Source organism: Rutidosis leptorrhynchoides, chromosome 6 (genome assembly GCF_046630445.1).
Source record: "Rutidosis leptorrhynchoides isolate AG116_Rl617_1_P2 chromosome 6, CSIRO_AGI_Rlap_v1, whole genome shotgun sequence".
NCBI classification, from domain to species: domain Eukaryota; kingdom Viridiplantae; phylum Streptophyta; class Magnoliopsida; order Asterales; family Asteraceae; genus Rutidosis; species Rutidosis leptorrhynchoides.
The window spans coordinates 420,457,957-420,477,728 of NC_092338.1; the positions used below are offsets into that span (position 1 = coordinate 420,457,957).

Genomic DNA, 19,772 nt, shown 5'->3' on the forward strand with positions numbered 1-19,772 from the left:
CCTGAACCAAATCGGGTGTCAACCATAAGAATGGTGGTTGCATAGCATGGTCAAAGACAAGACCTTGTGCCAGACCGAAAAATTATAAGGGTGAGTTTTACTATTGCTCCTACCAAGGATAGTAATTGCGTCTGACACGTTATAGACCATAATCAAATACATGTCATTAGACATTGCCTTAACAGTTGCTTGTTCAACGCTTTCCTTTACAACCGGACGGTAGTTTACCGAAAGGTAATATACGGAGCAAGTAAACTGGACGTGTTGCTTCCCAAATACAAGGTTAGCAAGTGGGTGACACAAAACCGCAAGTTTTGAGCTAAAATTTTCAAATCTGAAACCCACCAAACCCACAAAAATATTTTGCAAACACAGGTAAAGGGTTATTCCGGAAAACTTATATAGGGTAAAAACTAGATTTAATTTTCAAAAGATCAAATGTTTTCATAAAGATCCAATTTCCTTAATGGATCTAAATTTTTATAGTCATGTGGGACTGTAAACCATATCGTTACTACCATTGTTTATACCACCGTATAGAAATCACTGATGTACAAAGTGTGAAGAATAAAGAAGTGATTCTAGTATTTCAAGACGATATTGCTTGAGGACAAGCAACGCTCAAGTGTGGGAATATTTGATAATGCTAAAAACGAACATATATTTCATAGCATTATTCCTCAAGAAAGACAAGCTTTTAGTTGCAATTGTTCTATTTACAAGTGATATTCGTTTAAATAATAAAAGGTGAAGACAAAAGACAGATTCGACGAATTGAAGACGCAAACGACCAAAAAGCTCAAAATTACAAAAGACAATCAAAGAGGTTCCAATTATTGATAAGAAACGTCTCGAAATTACAAGAGTACAAGATTCAAAACGCAAAGTACAAGATATTAAATTGTACGCAAGGACGTTCGAAAATCCGGAACCGGGACCAGAGTCAACTCTCAACGCTCGACGCAACGGACTAAAAATTACAAGTCAACTATGCACATAAATATAATATAATATTTAAATAATTCTTATAATTATTTAATATATTATATTTATATTTAAAACCGTCGGCAAGAAAGACTCCAAAAGGGACTGAGCTGTAATTTCAATCTCCGCGACTCGCGGAGTTTGAAGGCCAAAAAGGCCGCGAGTCGCGGAGCCCCAAGTTTTGAAACTCCCTATAAAGCCAACCGAATTCTGAGCATTTTAATCATCATATATCCATCCATCTCTCTATCTATATCGTAAAATATATATATATTTATAATTTATATTTTAATTTTAATTATAATTCTAATAATAAGGGTATGTTAGCGAATGTTGTAAGGGTGTAAGTCGAAATTCTGTCCGTGTAACGCTACGCTATTTTTAATCATTGTAAGTTATGTTCAACCTTTTTATATTAATGTCTCGTAGCTAAGTTATTATTATGCTTATTTAATCCGAAGTAATCATGATGTTGGGCTAATTACTAAAATTGGGTAATTGGGTTTTGTACCATAATTTGGGTTTGGATAAAAGAACGACACTTGTGGAATTTAGACTATGGGTTATTAATGGGTTTTATATTAACTAAACAATACCTTGTTAATTTAATATACAAACTTATAATTCGACGTATTTATATATTACCATATACACTCGATCGGACACGATGGGCGGGGTATTTATATGTACGAATAATCGTTCATTTAACCGGACACGGGAATGGATTAATAGCCACTAGAATAATTAAAACAGGGGTGAAATTATGTACAAGGACACTTGGTATAATTGATAAAAAAAATATTAAAACCTTGGGTTACACTCAGTCGACATCCTGGTGTAATTATTAAACAAAGTATTAAAATCTTGTTACAGTTTAAGTCCCCAATTAGTTGGAATATTTAACTTCGGGTATAAGGATAATTTGACGAGGACACTCGCACTTTATATTTATGACTGATGGACTGTTATGGACAAAAACCAGACGGACATATTAAATAATCCAGGACAAAGGACAATTAACCCATGAGCATAAAACTAAAATCAACACGTCAAACATCATGATTACGGAAGTTTAAATAAGCATAATTCTTTTATTTCATATTTAATTTCCTTTATTTTATATTTAATTGCACTTCTAATTATCACATTTTTATTATTATTGTAGTTAATTGCACTTTTAATTATCGTACTTTTTAATTATCGCAAGTTTATTTTATCGCATTTTTATTATTTGCAATTTCATTATCGTTATTTACTTTACGCTTTAATTTAAATCTTGTATTTATTTTTAATATTTTACATTTGGTTTTAACTGCGACTAAAGTTTTAAAATCGACAAACCGGTCATTAAACGGTAAACACCCCCCCCCCCCTTTATAATAATAATATTACTTATATATATGTATTTGTATTTTTATAAAAGTAAACTAATATAGCGTTAAGCTTTGTTTAAAGATTTCCCTGTGGAACGAACCGGACTTACTAAAAACTACACTACTTTACGATTAGGTACACTGCCTATAAGTGTTGTAGCAAGGTTTAAGTATATCCATTCTATAAATAAATAAATATCTTGTGTAAAATTGTATCGTATTTAATAAGTATTTCCTTGTAAAATTTAATAGTATTTTATATACACCTCGCGAAACATCAGGTAGCTTTCGGATATGGATGTGGATTGGGGATTTGGTAGTTCCTCGGGATTATGCTCTTGGTATCGGGTTGGGCTATTATGTCTTAACCGTGGTGTTGAATAAATGTTTCGAGGTCGTATTGTTTGGTTGTGTCGAGTCAAACCTTGTATGTGAAATACATTCTCGTAAGGATGTATGATGTCAATTGTAAACCAAGAGTCGAGATAAAACGTTAACGTGTTGTTATGATAAATTGTATACGGAAAACTATTTTGAAATAGTTGTGTACTTGGATGCTATTGGGACCTAACTTATATAAAAAAAAAAATGTACTCCGTTTTTGGTTTAACGGATTGGGGTTGTTTCAACGGAGTAGAGTTTCCTTACTTTTAAGAAACCTTTAAGAAACCCCCAAGTGTATATGTTTTTCCCGTTAGCTTCATTCTTCATTTTTTACACTCACAACACACAAATAAGCTTCATATCATAAACCTTAACACTTTGATTCTCGTTTTTTGTGAAATCAAGCTGTGAATTTTTTTTTACACAACAACAACAAACTCAATACCGCATGCGCTGTGTATGGGGAGGTGGTATGTAGACAATCATTTTCCTATCCGAGAATAAAGACGAGTCATTTCTTCACCCCGAGTGTAACACTCTTTTGTGATTTATATAACATGTCCAAGGTATATACAGCTCGAATTTAATATGAATCAATGATTTAAAATAGTGTTTTGGGTAAAAAGTGGCCCTTAAGTGGGTTTGGGATCAAATCTTGATTTCAAGTGTTGGTTGTGTCAAATTGATGATAGCGAATGTTTACCTATAACTTATGTATGATTTCCTAATGAGTTTAGGTGTCAAAAAGTATCAAAAAGCGAGAACCACGTGAATCTGCTGTTGTTGTAGATGAACTGCATCCGTACGGATGCATATTGCAGCGGTACATATGGGTGATATACGTACGGATATAAGTGTGACCATACGGACACACGCACAAAGTTGCATCCGTACGTACGGATAGAGTTATAACCGTACGGATAAACCTGTATCCGTACAAATAGAGTTATACCCATACAGGGAACTATCGAAAGACATCTGATATGCGTTAGGGCCAGTCCACACAAGGTTCGAGAGCTATTTCAGTTGTCGGTTTCTAAAACTTCTTATGGAAGTTTACAAAGTACTAAAAGTTTTTATTGTGGTGAAGAAGAATTTCTGTACAAGTGTCATAGAAAAGTTTGGTGCTGATATAAAATGTGTTTTGTATTGTACATATTTTGTTCGGAAGATATAAATATAATATGTGAAATTGTTTACATAGTGATGCACCTTGAATGTTTCGATCTGAAATCTAAACTCCATATATAGGTGGTTATATAGTAATAATGACCATATGCCAACAAGTTCATAATAATATATAATGACTTCATAGATGTGTACAACTTTTACTCATTGCCATTCTGATGCGTGGTTATGACTTTAAAAACGCAATTTATAACAAGCTTTCTTCACCCATCAGATCTGAACACGAAACCCCCAATTTGTAACAGTAACAGCCCCAAAACAGAGTATAAACTCTGAAATAAGAACACAAAGGATAGAAGAATCTAAACCCCAAATTGATAAAGATACCACCACAATTAGAGATCTAGAAACACTCCAAATCTTCAACTACAGCTGATAAAGATTCCACCACAACTATAATATCAGATATGAAGATTTGGATTTCACCACAATGTTTGAAAAAGTAACACCACAAACACTGATAAAGAAACCACTCTTAGCCACCGGAATCAAAGATTCGTAAAGACACGGAGATTTTGTAAATAGATAAGCTCTATCAAACTTTCATTCATTCATCAACCAAGTTTTACAATTACAGGAGCTCTCTATTTATAGGAGAAGCTTAACAGCTACTTTCTAGAAAAGACAAAAACATAAAAAGGAAATGGAGACAAAAAAGACAAACAATTACAAATTAGCCAATAAGAATAAATGACACAATCTGCAAAAAGTCTGCCATTTGTTAGTGCTCCCCCCATGAAAAAAAGCAGCCAATGATAGATGAGAATCTTCCTTGGACAGCTAACATTCTTCTAGAACAGCCACGCACGTGTTAAACACATGACCTGACCGGTTTATTGAAAAGCATAAGGTAAAACTTTGAATCGTATCAGCAAGTTGGCCCCTCAGAAAGAAAACATCGTCGCGTGCTGGTTGTACTAGAGTTCATCTTTGTTGGTTGTACTGAAGTTCGTCTTGCTGGTTGAACTAGCTTTATCGGCTGAGTAAAACTTTGCTGGTTGAACTAAGGACATTCGCTGGTTGAACTAAAGTGCATTTGCTGGTCCAGCTAGCTGGTTCTTCTTCGTTGCTGGCTTACCTTCAACTATCAAAAACTTTATTCATGAAAACATAACTACTTCAGTTTAAGGACTGAAGTAGGGTAACCCCTGAGCTTGTTGAACCAGCTCCAAAAACACTTAGATGATACGAAAGAGATGGCAACACGACCATTGCTTGACCAGATTCGAGTGTGACATCATTTGAGCCTGTGCTGGTTGTGTTGCTGGTTACATTGCCCAGCTCACCCGCATCAAATTCTCGACTTGGACCTAATAGAATTTAGTTACAAGTTGAAAGAATAGCCACAGGGTTCGAAGACCAGACCCGAAAATAACACCAAAAATAACCGAACCAATAAATATACGGTCCAGTTCTCGGTTCGACATACTGCTACAAATTAGGACTCGGGATATAACCGAACCGAACTAATTTGGTCCGGTTCTCTACCATGCAAAACCCTATTTGTAACTGGATCCTCCTTTACCCTATATATTGCCGCCAAAGAGAGCATTTATAGACAATTTTTAAAGTATTAGTCCGCAAAAGTTGTTGCAGAAGACAAATATGATTATGCCAACAACTAGGCAACAAGTTCATAATTTAGTAATGACTTCATAGTTGATACATATGTACAGTGTTTACTCATTGCCATACTAAGTTTAGATCTAATAGAATTTAGTTACAAGTTGAAAGAATAGCCGTAAATGAGAATATGCTCGCCGTACAAGAGACTAAAATACCCTTTCGAATGACAATAGTAAATGCACCTATCTTCGTTCTGGATCATGTTCGGTCTCACAATCTTTACTCACAGTTGATATTGACCCGTCAACTTTCAACCTTTTCTTATCTCTGTCACGCGGATCTTTCTTCTCATCAATTATTGAAATGAGCGTACGAAGGCTTTTAGACCGGGACCCATCTGACTCTTGTGTTTCTCGAGCCACTTTATAGAAACGCCTAAACACTTGACAAAAGTATATGAAAATGGCAATGAAACAAGCAATACCACAAATAAGAAAGAGACCCCAGAAGCTTTTAAGGTGCAACCGGTCTGATTCAAGCTCTGCGTTATCAGTGCTGCAACCGCTTCTTATTAGCCACTTGTCGTGAATCCGTTGCAAGTCCCCGTTTTCTGATAATGTGAGAATTGCTGTTGACAAGTCAACTGCCAATGGAGAGTCACGCGGAAATGCCTATATTGTCATGATGAAAACACATGAATTTCATTCACGTTTGCTAATCAGAATATTGTACGTTGAACTTTATGACTTGTAAAGGGTCAACCCATTCACCTATAAATGGGTTGATTTGGGTTGTGCATACCACTGCCCAAAGGTTTTATTGAAATTAGGTTAATTCCCTCAAAAATATATTAAAGATTTTGTAATAATATTTGATATATTTACTTACTATACAATTTATATATAGTGAGAATTAGAATGGTTGCAAACGGCGGCCATTGCTGCGGCCTTTCCATCGGTTGATGCGGTAATTTGGTGACTAGCCCGTCCCAATTCGAAGGAAAAACGTTTAATAAGTCGGGAAACTGTCAAAGCGGGGTCAAAGTTGGTCAACATCGGTCAAAAGTGGACTTTTTGTTAGGCTTTGTTTTGATGTAAACCAAAATCCCAAGTCAAATTAAAAATTAGCTAAGATAAATACAGACTTATATAGTATCCTTAAGGCTAAATAAATACACTAAAGGTCTATAGTTATAGAAAACATTATAAAAAACCTATATATTATTTAAACTAACACCACATTATCTTATTTGTAAATCATTTTATTTTTGTATTATTTATGTTTGAATTTGAAATATTCCTATTTAATATATTTATATTCAGAAGTCAACGTTAACGTTGGTCAACGTCTGTCTCCACTCCGCCTTGACTGACTCGACCTCACAAGGTTCTGACCGACTCGACCTAACCCAGTTTGACCCACAACAGCTTGGTGAAATCATATCAGAAATATTCCTGTTTGACTTTTGTAGTGTAAGTCATGTCGAATTAAAGCTAAATCTTGAAACCTAGATTTGCTAGTTTGACCATGAAAATAAGAACATGATGATAAATAATAAATAAAGTAAATAAAAATACTTACAAATCCCCATCCACTTTTGGTGAACTCGCGCCCAACAATCCTGAAATTGCACTGGTTGGATAAAAAAAGCTCAATATAAGGACGTTCATCAACAATGGCTGCAACACCTCCATTTTTGGGACCTTTTCTGAGTGCATCTGCATAAGCTTCTGGTGTTCCAAGAGGTACAAGTCTTGATTCATGAAATCCAAGTTCATCAACCAAATATCGTTCTGCAAAAGACCCAATTTGGTATCCAATACGATCATTGGATCGTCTCAAAGTATCGATTCCTTTGATTGGAGAAGATAGTTGTTGGACTGTGAGAATCGAAGTCAAACTTGCAGTGTAACTTGAGTTGATTATCAGAACTACGAAAAGCCATATGAGTAATACTATACGTCCAAGAGTACTTGCAGTGTTCTCTCCTGCATAGAATACAAGAGACCATTAATTAAGTTACAAAATTAATGTTTGCTCTGCTTATTGCATGTTGACTTTTTAAAGTCAAAATGCTTGTTTCAAATGTAGGTGGGTGGGTATCAAACACCAATCACTGAACTTTGACTTTTGACTTCAGACACAAAGGAATTATTCTTAATCATTATTGGTATCAAACCAATAATAAACCTTAACTGGTTTGACTTTGTAAGTCAAATAGAGATTTGGTGTCAACATGAAAAAGTAGTATGTCACTTACTATGTGCAAAAAACAGAGTAGAAAGGCTAAACCTGCGAGGAAAGAAAAAAAGAAAAATAAAATCATTAGAAAGAACTATGTATATAAAATTGTGGAGCCACGGGTTTGCTTGCCAGGTCAACAAAGTTGACTCGCAAGATTTCTCTGGGCCCCACAAAAACAACACAGAAAAAGAAGAGAGAAAAATAAAAACTTACCATAGGATTGTTATGAGCTGCCGTTTAGGAGTACCCCTGAACTCATCATTGATCCTATGTTCTAGAATCCACACAACGGTACCAACTACAAGAAAGAAAGCAGCACTGACGGCCCACAATGTGGGAGAAAATGGGCGTAGAAATGCCCAAGCACCCGTGTTCATTTTCTTAAATGGGGCAACTAAAACGAGCCCGGATGCAGCATATGGTTGTGTGAAATCCACAATTCTTGTTCGGTTTGTTACTATAGCAATGTCTCCAACCGCACCATCATACACCTACAGTAAACAATTAAATTGATTTTGAGCTTTTGCTCTAACGATAATAGGATACTTGTGTGTGCTAAAAGCGATTCGAGCATACTTTAACTGTATATAAGAATAACCATCTGATCAAATATGTGTATAGAAAGTATGTTATTTCAAAAGTAATCTAACAGTTCAAAGTACTTTAAATCCAACTGTAGGTTTCCCTGATAGACACTTCAAAGATAACAAGTAGGCCAAAATGGGTCAAAGTTGCTACCTTTTGTGAGAACATACCAAGTACTCTATAATAAAAGCAGTTAACTTTAATCAATGATAACTAAAACGAAACAGAGTAGTTGATTTTAACTCACCCCTGATGCGATCAGTTTCACGAGCTCCGAGTAACTTGGGTTTTCTTTACCATCTCCAAAAGGTACAAATTGATACGGCACAGCATACGGTAGCAAATTAACAGCAGCAACAAACACATCAATACAAAACCCTTTTGACGTGTTAGTTCCTGGCACTTGTGAAACAAACTCCTTATAACTAACTCTGAGTGGGACCGCAATCTTTAACAACTTCCCGTTATTTGGAAAAACCCATCCCCGAGGTTTCGTTACAATTTCACCGGGCCAAATCACACTATGCAGTTCTTGAGTCCCTCTTGATTGATTTACTTCAAGATTCTCAGGCTTCAAAGTTGTCAAACCTGACCCGTTTGACCAATATCCAACCGTTCGATATCCAGTTCCGATTACGTTAATGATATCGTAAGCAGGATTAACAAGATTTCTGTCTGAATCAAACTTTAGATGCCCGGTTAAACCAACAAAATCGGTCTTCCATATATTATCCAACAAAAGCTTTCCTCCATTAAAAACACTCATCGCATCGAGATGAAGATCCGCAAGACCCGCAGCCGTTAACCGTGAATCATTAGAAAACGAAATCACCCCACCTTGATTAAAAAATGCATCTAGAGCATGAGCTATAATCCAAACGGTATCGTAAGCATATAACCCGTATGAGTTTAACCCAAACGAACCACCCGTTAACTTACTCCATTTCGATGTGAACATTTTCTTTTTTAACGAATCGGGTGTGTGTTGGCGTAGCGCAAGAACACCTTGCATATTTTCCATTTTATCAGACGAAAATCGGTAATTCGAATCTAAAGTAGACGAAAGCCAATCGGTTGCAATCCAAACATACCCGTCTCCCATCATTCCAAGATAACGCGAAACTGAAAAAACCAAAAATCCCATATCGGGATAAACATGAAGAACGATAACTCGAGCTTCAAGTAACGCAATTTTAACCAAAATATCCATAATTTCGCTCCGCCCGTTTTCTGACCCGGGTGAGATTCCGATTTTATACGAAATTCTACAACGTCTTGCTGCTAATGCATCATCTAAGGCCAACACTCCATTTCTTCCATAATCATCATCTATGAAAATTGCAATCACTTCTCGCCAACTATAGTAGTCTATGATTTCAGCTACAGCTGTCATTTGATGCAAATCACTTTGCGTTGTTCGTATGAAATATGGGAATTGGAGGTTGGATAATGTGGGGTCCGTTGCAGCAAACGATAAGAGCGGGACTTGAAGTTCATTTGCTACATGAGATATAATGTGAGCTACTACCGAAGATTGTGGACCTATAATTGCAACCGTATCGCTCTCCATAAACTGTAATGCTGTAAATGTAACACAATTATTATTTAAGATACAATATAGACAACACTCAAGGTGGTAATATGGGTACATGAGTTACTTCTTTACTCAAATCTTCATTTAGTTTTGTTGCAGCTGTATGAAACTAATAATAAGCAAAAGGGTGATTCTTACGCTGGAAAACGGTTATTGCAAACACAAATCACAAGAAAAATAGATGATCACTTTCAAAATACACAACGAAACACTCATAAGTCAAGTTACCTGTATGCTACTAGATAAAAGCATGCATCTTTAATTAGATTAATGGTGGTAAAAAGAATAAAACTACATTTCAAGCCAAGTTGTCAACTAGTTGTGGTCCTTTCAAGTCCTTATAAGTAGAGTTAAAGGAGAAGCTTTTTGAACTTTTTGACACTGTCGATTATTATGATTTTTATACATTCGAATTAGAAGTCAGTTACTTGTCGATTTTTATGCATTCTGATATTGCAATTACTTAGCGCTCGGGGGGCTTGATTATCGGAGGTTTTACCTTCTATGGGGGAGCCAACGTGCTCGTTGGTTTCCTCGCTTAACCAAAAATAAATATTGCAATTACTATTAAACTGAGTAATATGAACAAACTTGATGATAAAATATGCTTAAAAACAGAACATATATAACTATTCGGTAGAAATTTGTATATTACCTCCAACCATTCCAAGAAATCCACTACAATTCGAGCTCTTCATTTCCATTTTAAGTGTTGTTCCGGGAAGAACGGTTGAATTTTCGTTGATATCTTTGACAGCCTCCTCGACTGCAACTTTAGCAACTTTCCCGATAGTCGAATCGAAAGTGAAAATGGCTCCAACATTTACAACGGCTGGTCGTGTAGAAGCGTTATGCGTGCTCACAGCATTTGTTAAATATACCCCAATATTTACTAGCACAAGGCTCCAAACAAGAGCATTCATCATATTATATCAAAGTTGATCCACCTGAAACACAATATTATACAAATGATTCTTGGATTTCTAGACCTTCACTAAATTCTTATAAAGTTTTCATCACAAAAAAGAACAAAAAAAATCTAAAAGATGGAGAAAATCATAATCATAATACATACCAAGAACATGTCAGACTTTTAAACCCTAATCTCAAAAAATTATCAAAAACGCTAAATTTTTTAAGGTTCTTAATCAAAGATTACAAACCCAAATGAGATTATGATCATATAATTAAAGGTACTGTACATCACAAGTTGCAAGTTGGGTCCTTTTCCACACACACACCCCACCAACAAAAAGTTGAAAACAGAGTAATCTTTAACAAAGAATCAGATGCAATGTCCAATACACTTTAAAGAAACCCTTGTCATGAAAATAACATGTAACTGCACCACACATTACTATTTTTAGCAAGAACAAGTATAATAAATAAATATTCTTTTTACTATATCATAATCAGCCAATAAGTTAAAGCAACACACAATTGTTGGTTAAAGAAAGCTATAAACAGTAGAATACCTGGTATAGGTGTTTAATGTTGAATTAAAAACAATAGTATTATTATTATTTTATTATTAAGATACTAAAGGAGATGACTTCAATGGAGTTGGTACAAAAAGATAGGAACAGTAGGGTCAAAGTTTGGAATCAAATAGGGATTAGATAACATGAAATAAAACATGAAAACTGTTATAAAATATCTAGATTGGATGTTAATTTTATTATTATTATATTCATTGCATAGTATATTTTTTTGTGTATAAATATGTGTGTTATGAGTTCATAATTTATATACTTTAAAAACATATATAAAACACATACTTCTCTCATATTCTCTCTCTATATACTTATTAGTCTATAATCAAGAACTAGGCCATTAAAGGTAGTTATAAGCCTACTGAATTATAACACGTTATCAGCACGAAGTGCTCCGTATAATCAAGGTTTATCTAAGCAAGCACATGTCACTAATCAAGGTAAGAAATTATCTAACTCTTATTAACTTCACTAACATTTATATTTATGTTATTTAAGTTATATATGGTCGGTTATACCGCCTAAATTATATTTTCTGTAATCTAACTCTTATTAACTTCACTAACACTTATATTTATGTTATTTAAGTTATATATGGTCGGTTATACCGCCTGAATTATATTTTATGTAATCTAACTCTTATTAACTTCACTAACATTTATATTTATGTTAATAAGACCTCATGATTGTACGCAACACGTCATTTGACAACACGGTACTTTATGTACGCAACACGTCATTTGACAACACGGTACCATGGGTCGAGATTAATTCCGATCAATACGAATACGATGGGATCTTTATATGTTATCTAACATTTATGATTACTTATGCAATTAATCATTATTTATTTCATGCATACTAATGTTTATTCTTAAAATTTATTATTTATGTATAATTTCTTATTTTGGTTTATCGTTTATGGTGTCTGCTCCAGAAAGTAAGCTTCAAAGATGAATGGTAGGTAAGGGTTTGTTTGTGTTTATGGATCCTGATTATTTTACTCCATATAATTTTTTTTTTACCAGTTAAAAAAATGGGGAAAGCAACACGTAGGCTACTAACCCAACTACCCACTTTCAGTGAAGGAACATGTGGTCTAGTAACTTTAAATATCCACTTTCAAAACGACTAAAATAAGGTGTTTCCATAAAAAAAAAAAAAGAATTCGTGATTTTGATTTTAGATACCAAGTACATGAAGAAATATTGGTATGTAAGGAAGTGGGTGATTTTAGATACAGAGAATGAACCAATGAAAAAGATAAAGAGTAAACATACAGGTGGGTGTTATGTAAATACGTGTCTCACCAATAACCTCTCACTAATAATCTTGTCAACCTAACACTAAGAAAGTAGTTGAATCTCAAAAGAAAGTTACGAGTTCAGAAAGACAAAAGTACTGTTCACCGAGTCAACAAAAATTAAAAAGGGTAATATAGAAGTAATAGTAGAAAAAGATAATCGAAACATTAGTTACTCCGTAATTTCTATTTTAACATGTATAATTTATTAGTATTATTAAATTATGTGATAATTAAATCTAACTTTGGAACCAAGATAGATGTTTAGTTATATGCGAAAGTGTAGGATATGTTACCTAGCTCTATTCGTGACAACAAAATAATTACTCGTATATTTTGAGACATGCATGAGTAAATCAAGGATTTCGATATGTGCAAAATACTAAATTACTAACATGATGCATTTAACTCAGTAGAAAGTTCTTTTTAAACAAAAAGTTTTTTTTATAATTTACGGGTAACGTAAAAAAAAAAAGTTTTTTTATGGAACAACAGTCGTTAATTATTACTCGGTTACTTCTCAAATTAAAGTACGGAGTACATTTGTTTATGTTAAAAAAAAAAAAAAAAAACTTTTTCCAAACTTGTCAAATGTTTTGTTAAAAACGTGACCGTTGAAAAAAAAAGGAGGTTGAATAATAAAACTTAAAAAAAAAAACAAATTTTTTTTTTTAAGGGTGTGCATCAAAATGGCCCGTTTAATAATGGGGAGTTAAAAATATAGTCAAATTGTTTCAACGAACAAGAGTTCAATTGGATGTCTCTTAAAATATATATATATATATATATATATATATATATATATATATATATATATATATATATATATATATATATATATATATATATATATATATATATAAAGCTTCTACTATGACTCTATTTCCGGAGAGGGAAGGAAATGAGATCTTTTCAATTTTAAAGGAATGATTGAATGAAAAATATCAACGGCTTCCGTTCCTTTGTTTTCTAATACTAATAAATTAAATCTATTTTCATTTCATTTCTCCTCAATAATTTGGTAAGGCATACTAAATCTTTTGAATATAGGGAGATGGATGAGTGGTTGTAGTACTCCACAAAACCCATGATATACAAACAAACAAATAATTAACCAAGATTTATTCGATATGCATAGTTTCGGAAATTACAAACCATTATATGTGAAAATAATATTTTCAGATTAATTACATGAATATTGAATGATATGATATGTTTAAACACATTATACTACTCGTATATCACTGTCAAATATTAGAAATCACATCATCTAAAAATTCAAATGAGTCCTTGAACATGGATGCCAATTAAAACATCAGTGAATGCAATTATGCAAACATAATTGGTGTTTAAAAATGGAAATGCAGCGCATATGATAAAAAGCGAATATGATGAAAAGCGCAGCGTATATGATGAAAAGCGCATATGATTAAAAGCGCATATGATGAAAAACACAGTACATATGATTAAAAGCGTATATGGTGAAAATGATATATGATGAAAAAGCACATATGGTGATTTACGAAAGAAAAAAAAAACACATATGGTGATTAATGGAAAGCACATATGGTGATTAATGAAAAGTATATTGTGAAAAGGAATCACAAATGTTTCTTGAAAGAATTCAAGGTAAGATATATGAACCAATTCATCCATCATGTGAACCATTTTGATATTTCATGGTTCTAATAGACGCATCTAGCGGATGGTCTCATATTTGTATGTTATCAAGCCGTAATATGGCATTTGCAAAGTTTCTTGCACAAATTATTAAATTGAGAACACATTATTCTGATTACACCATTAAAAGGATGAGACTTGATAATGCTGGTGAGTTAACATCTCAAGCATTTAATGATCATTATATATCTACAGGGATTGTTGTTGAACATCCAGTTGCTCATGTGCATACACAAAATTGGTTTAGCTAAATCAATAGATAAACGCTTGCAGCTAATAACTAGACAATGATAATGAGTACAAAACTCTCAATATTTATATGTGGACATGTAAATTTACATGCTGCGACATTAATTCGCATTATACCATGTGGAAGTCATAAATATTTTCACTTACTACTTCATTTTGGCCAAGAGCCAAATATTTTCCACCTTAGAACATTGGTTGTGCAGTGTATGTTCAAATTGTATCACCACAACACAATAAAATGGTTCTTCAAAGAAAGATGGCAATATATTTTGGATATAAAACATCTTCAATCATAAGATATATATTGAACCCATGATGGGTGATATTTTTACAGCACGTTTTTGCTGATTGTCGTTTTAATAAAACATTGTTCCCTAGATTAGGGGGAGAAATAAAAAAAAATGATGCTTCATGATGTGAACATCAATTAAGGTATATTGAACTCGCACAAAAGAATGTGAAACGAAAGTTCAAAAATAATGCATATGCAAGAACTTGCAAATTAATTACTTTATGCACTTACAGATATAAAAAAAGGTGACTAAATCATATATACCAGCGATAAATGCTCCAGCTCGAATTGAAATTCCAAAAGTTGGCAATAATGTCACTATTGAGTCTTTGCCACGCATCAAACGTGGAAGATCAATTGGTTCCGAAGATAAAAAATCCTCGAAAAAGAAAATCAGCTGATAATGAGGTAAAAGAAAGTGTTCAAGAAGAACCACAAATCAATATTCCTTCTGCAGAGGATATTGATAAATGAAAATACTAAAATTGCGATAAATTATGCAATATTATGGAACCAAAATGAAATTAAAATCTCTATGAGATATTTTCATATAATGTTACAATGACTTCATGAATAAAGATGATGATCTGGAACTAAAATCTATCATTGAATATACAAAATGGACATGATTGAGCTCAATGGAAAGGAGCAATACGAGCTGAATTAGAATCACTCGATAAAAGAAAAGTTTTCGGATCAATCGTTATCACTTTTAAAGATGTGAAACGTATGGGATACAAATGAATTTTTATCCGAAAAGAAATGTGCAAATGAAGTTACAAGGCAAAACTAGACTTGTAACTCAATATTTCTCACAAAGACCAGAAATGAATTAGGAGGAAAACTTATCCTCATGTAATGGATACAATTACTTATTAGATACTTAATAAACCTGGTAGTTATTTAAATGCATCTCATGAATGTTGTTACTACTTATCTGTATGGATCACTTAATAGTGATATATATGAATATACCTAAAGGGTTAAGGTATTATAAGCATCTAATGTAAAACCCAAGGGAATATATTTCATTAAATCACAAAGATTTCTAAATGGGTTTATACAAACGGGACGTATGTGGCATAACCGATTAAATGACTACTTGATAAAAAAAATGGGTATACTTATAAACTTATTTTGCACGTATGTTTTATAAAAACAATGTTCGGATATCTGGTCGTAGTTGTTTATGTCAATGTTCTTAACATCATATGAACAGATAAAGAAATCTATGAAATTATTCAACTTCTAAAGAATTATTTTGAAATAAAAAATCTTGAAAAAACCAAGTATTACCTTGGATTGCAAATTGAGCATATGCCTAATGGTCTACTTGTACATCAAACAACTTATACTGAAAAGATTTTAAAACATTTTTTAAAGATAAAACCAATTGGTTGTTAGATCACTCAATATTGACACTGATCCATTTCATCCCCAAGAAGATCATGAAGATATTAACGGATCAGAAGTTCCATATATTAGTGCAATTGGGACTGTTATGTATCTTACAAATTGTACAAGACCTGACATTTCTTTTGCAGTTAATTTGTTGACAAGGTTCAACTCAGCCCTTACAAAAAGACATTGGAATGGGACAAACACATATTTTGATACCCTTGAGAAACTGCTGATTTAAAATTATTTTATTCTAACGTTTCAAAACAAGATTTGGTTGATTATGTATATGCAGGTCATTCATCAAATCCTCATAAAGATAAATCTCAAACTCGATATGTACTCCTAAATGGAGGTACCACAAAATCATGGCGTTCTTAAAACAAACACTTGTTGCAACATCATCAAATCATGGCGAAGTGATTGCATTATATGAAACTACTCGAAAATGTGTTTGGTTGAGATCAATGACACAAATCATTATTGATTCTTGTGGACTAGAACGCTATAAAAGACTAAAAACTATCTTCACCAACAACTATATATGAAGATAATGCAGCTTGCATAATACAATGAAAGAAGAGTATCAAAAGTGACTGAACAAAATATAAATACTGACGAGGCGCCAAAGCCATAGACGGTCTTAACGGTCATAAGTTTGATGGAAAAGAATGGTATGTTGGTAAGGCTCAGAAAAGACTACAAGGGAATAGGAATTGAAACAAGGGTTTGAGCAAACCATGGAGGAGACTGTAGACAAATCACAGGGGCTAAACTTATACATAAAAGATTTAGATGATACAGTTTCAGATGAAAACCTCAGATTCTTCTTATATACTCAAGATCTCGTAAAAGACAACCAGATTAAAATGAGATACGTTCAATCAACAACTCTGCTGATCTTTATACCAAAGCACTTCCAACCGCTATTTTCAGAACACACGTTCACAATATTGGCATGAGGCAAGTTCAAAAGATGTGACGACTCAGCAATGTCTACTTGAGGGGGAGTCAACTCTATGCTGCACTCTTTTTCCCTTAGCTAAAGTTTTATCCCAATGGGTTTTCTTTAGCAAGGTTTTTAACGAGGCAGTACTAGTTATTCTCTAATAAAATTGTCATCCAAGGGGGAGTGTTATAAAATATCTAGATTGGATGTTAATTTTATTATTATTATATTCATTGCATAGTATATTTTTTTGTGTATAAATATGTGTGTTATGAGTTCATAATTTATATACTTTAAAAACATATATAAAACACATACTTCTCTCATATTCTCTCTCTATATACTTATTAGTCTATAATCAAGAACTAGGCCATTAAAGGTAGTTATAAGCCTACTGAATTATAACAAAAACCTGAATTTAAATTTAAATGTGGTCATTAAGACTGAGAGAATCTATCTTACGCAAGTTTAATTTATATGCAAGTTGAAGGGGTCATTTTCTAGATTGTAGTATTATATTGCTAAAATGATGATGTCATTATTAGGCTAATTTCTTAGTTAAAAAAATCAAAAAATAAAAGAAAAAAATCTAAGCATGGTGGTTGATGTCATTAATCTAAATAATTTTAAATTAAAATTAAATCTTATTTTAATTAAATTAAAAAACGGAAATACTCAAAAAGGGACGATTTAAAATATTTTCTTTACAATAAATAAGCCAAATTTATAGGAACAAATTGATTACGGTTTATAATTTTAGCAGTAGGAGCCAAAGATAAATAGGCTTTAAAAACTAATTCTAAACTCTCTCCATTCTCTCAATATTTCTTTTCAAATAAATCATCTTCCAAAACAAAGGTTCGTAGGTTTTCAATCTATCTTATTCATTGTTTGTTCTTTTGATTTTTCATGTGCATCTTTGATATGTTTGTTTTCTGCAAAGATTATAAATGTTGATTATTGCCATCAATAATTTTTTAATCGTTATGTACTTTTAACATAATAAGCATGATATTATAATTAAGCATGGTATTATGATTTTTCATGTGCATATTATGTACTCTTAACCTAGGTAACAGTAAGTGTTTTATCTTTTTATAATCTTTTTCTCCAGATTATTATATTCTACATATGAAGTACATAAATTTTGCACATCGAAATTTATTTCCATTTTTCATGGTTTTGGAAGAATTATTCTGGATTGTGTATTTATTGATGATAAACTTTCTCATTCTTTTAAGGTTCTAGGTATATGATGCGGAACTATATGAATGCAATGACAATAGTTAGATATTTTGGATTTTCAAAATTGTTTGTAATTGTCACTTGCAATCTAAAGTGTCATGTCAAAGTGTCATGTTATGGCCTATTTGTTATAAAAACAAGTTTCTGAAATCCGAGGACGTACGCGAAATCAAACTTTAGACTATTTAAAATGAAGGCAGATAGTATGATAAAGGAATTCGGTAACAATCATGTTTTTGGCGAGGTTGAAGTAGATATTTTCATTTTGATTTGTTGCTTTATGATTATCTATTTTGAATCTTTTTTACTTATATATGATCTGTTACTTTAATGTCATGTCATATTTGTAATTTATAAGCTATTTTGTTATGAAACATCATCTAATAACTATGTCTATATCACATTCACGCTTACTAAAATTATATGACCAATTCAAAACAAGCAAATATTTATGCTGATAAATAGGGATTTTAGTTTATCTCTTTTAATGTATTATCAATTTTAATATTAATATTTTTAACTTCGAAAATTGCTATGAAACAAAACATAATTGATGTAATTAGTTTTTAATGATAATTGATAAAGTTAAGCATTAATGCACATCAATTACTTGATCCCAAATTGATATACATATAATTTTTGTAATCTAATAATTAATTTTAATATTAGATTATCTTAGACGAAGTGCCCATAAATTCTTTAATATTAGATAATCTTAGAAGAGCCCATCAATCCCAAATTGATAGCACATCAGTTCTATCTTATAATTACACGAATTATTCATTTAATGTAGAAGCTAAAAAATAATTCTAAAAAATTATAAGTGTCGGAGGTTTTATTGAAATTTCGTGTAGGGTAAAATAATCGATAGCCGGATAAATCACTGAATCGTGGTATCACTTTCCGAAAGTAATTATTCGACCCTTATTGCCTGGGTTACACGAATATCACTTTGGGATAAGACAGAGATTAGTTCTTGTTATTGACAGTAAACAAGAACTCTTTTGCATAAGAGTATTAAGGTGTTTTTCGTATATCTTATTCTCATAAATGATAGTCCTTATTTATAGGCACCCAAAAATAAGTATTATTCCACGATGGAGATGTTTCACTAACTAATTTCGTTTTCAAATCTAAAACAAATCCTTTACATAAAGTTGTTTGTTTTATTTCCAACAACCAAATCAAGGAAATCGTTTTCAAATCTAAACAAATCCTTTACATAAAGTTTTTCAAATCTAAAAC

The 19,772-nt window shown here is 32.6% G+C and overlaps 1 protein-coding gene across 2 annotated transcripts; it reads right to left on the reverse strand.

The window, feature by feature from the left end:
* Positions 1-5,483: 5,483 nt before the first annotated feature.
* On the reverse strand, positions 5,484-11,481 carry LOC139855657 (glutamate receptor 3.3-like). Of its 2 annotated transcripts, none has more exons than XM_071844903.1 (7): positions 11,394-11,481; positions 10,574-10,865; positions 8,572-9,905; positions 7,953-8,230; positions 7,756-7,787; positions 7,077-7,483; positions 5,484-6,166 (listed from the first exon to the last, which is right to left on the reverse strand). In XM_071844903.1, exons 2-7 carry the CDS (start codon positions 10,842-10,844, stop codon positions 5,738-5,740), a joined length of 2,751 nt encoding a protein of 916 aa, XP_071701004.1. In that variant the 5' UTR covers positions 10,845-10,865; positions 11,394-11,481; the 3' UTR covers positions 5,484-5,737. The 2 variants fall into 2 exon arrangements, with proteins under 2 accessions (XP_071701004.1, XP_071701005.1); XM_071844904.1 differs by lacking the exon at positions 11,394-11,481 and adding an exon at positions 10,994-11,081.
* Between the last annotated feature and the right edge of the window lie 8,291 nt (positions 11,482-19,772).

Excerpts from the sequence above, each read along its gene's own strand:
- LOC139855657 (XM_071844903.1), bottom strand. The coding sequence starts at position 10,844 with ATGATGAATGCTCTTGTTTGGAGCCTTGTGCTAGTAAATATTGGGGTA. Across the intron at positions 9,906-10,573 it reads ATTTCTTGGAATGGTTGGAG|CATTACAGTTTATGGAGAGC; the intron begins GTAATATACAAA and ends TTACATTTACAG. Across the intron at positions 7,788-7,952 it reads CAGCTCATAACAATCCTATG|GTTTAGCCTTTCTACTCTGT; the intron begins GTAAGTTTTTAT and ends CTTTCCTCGCAG.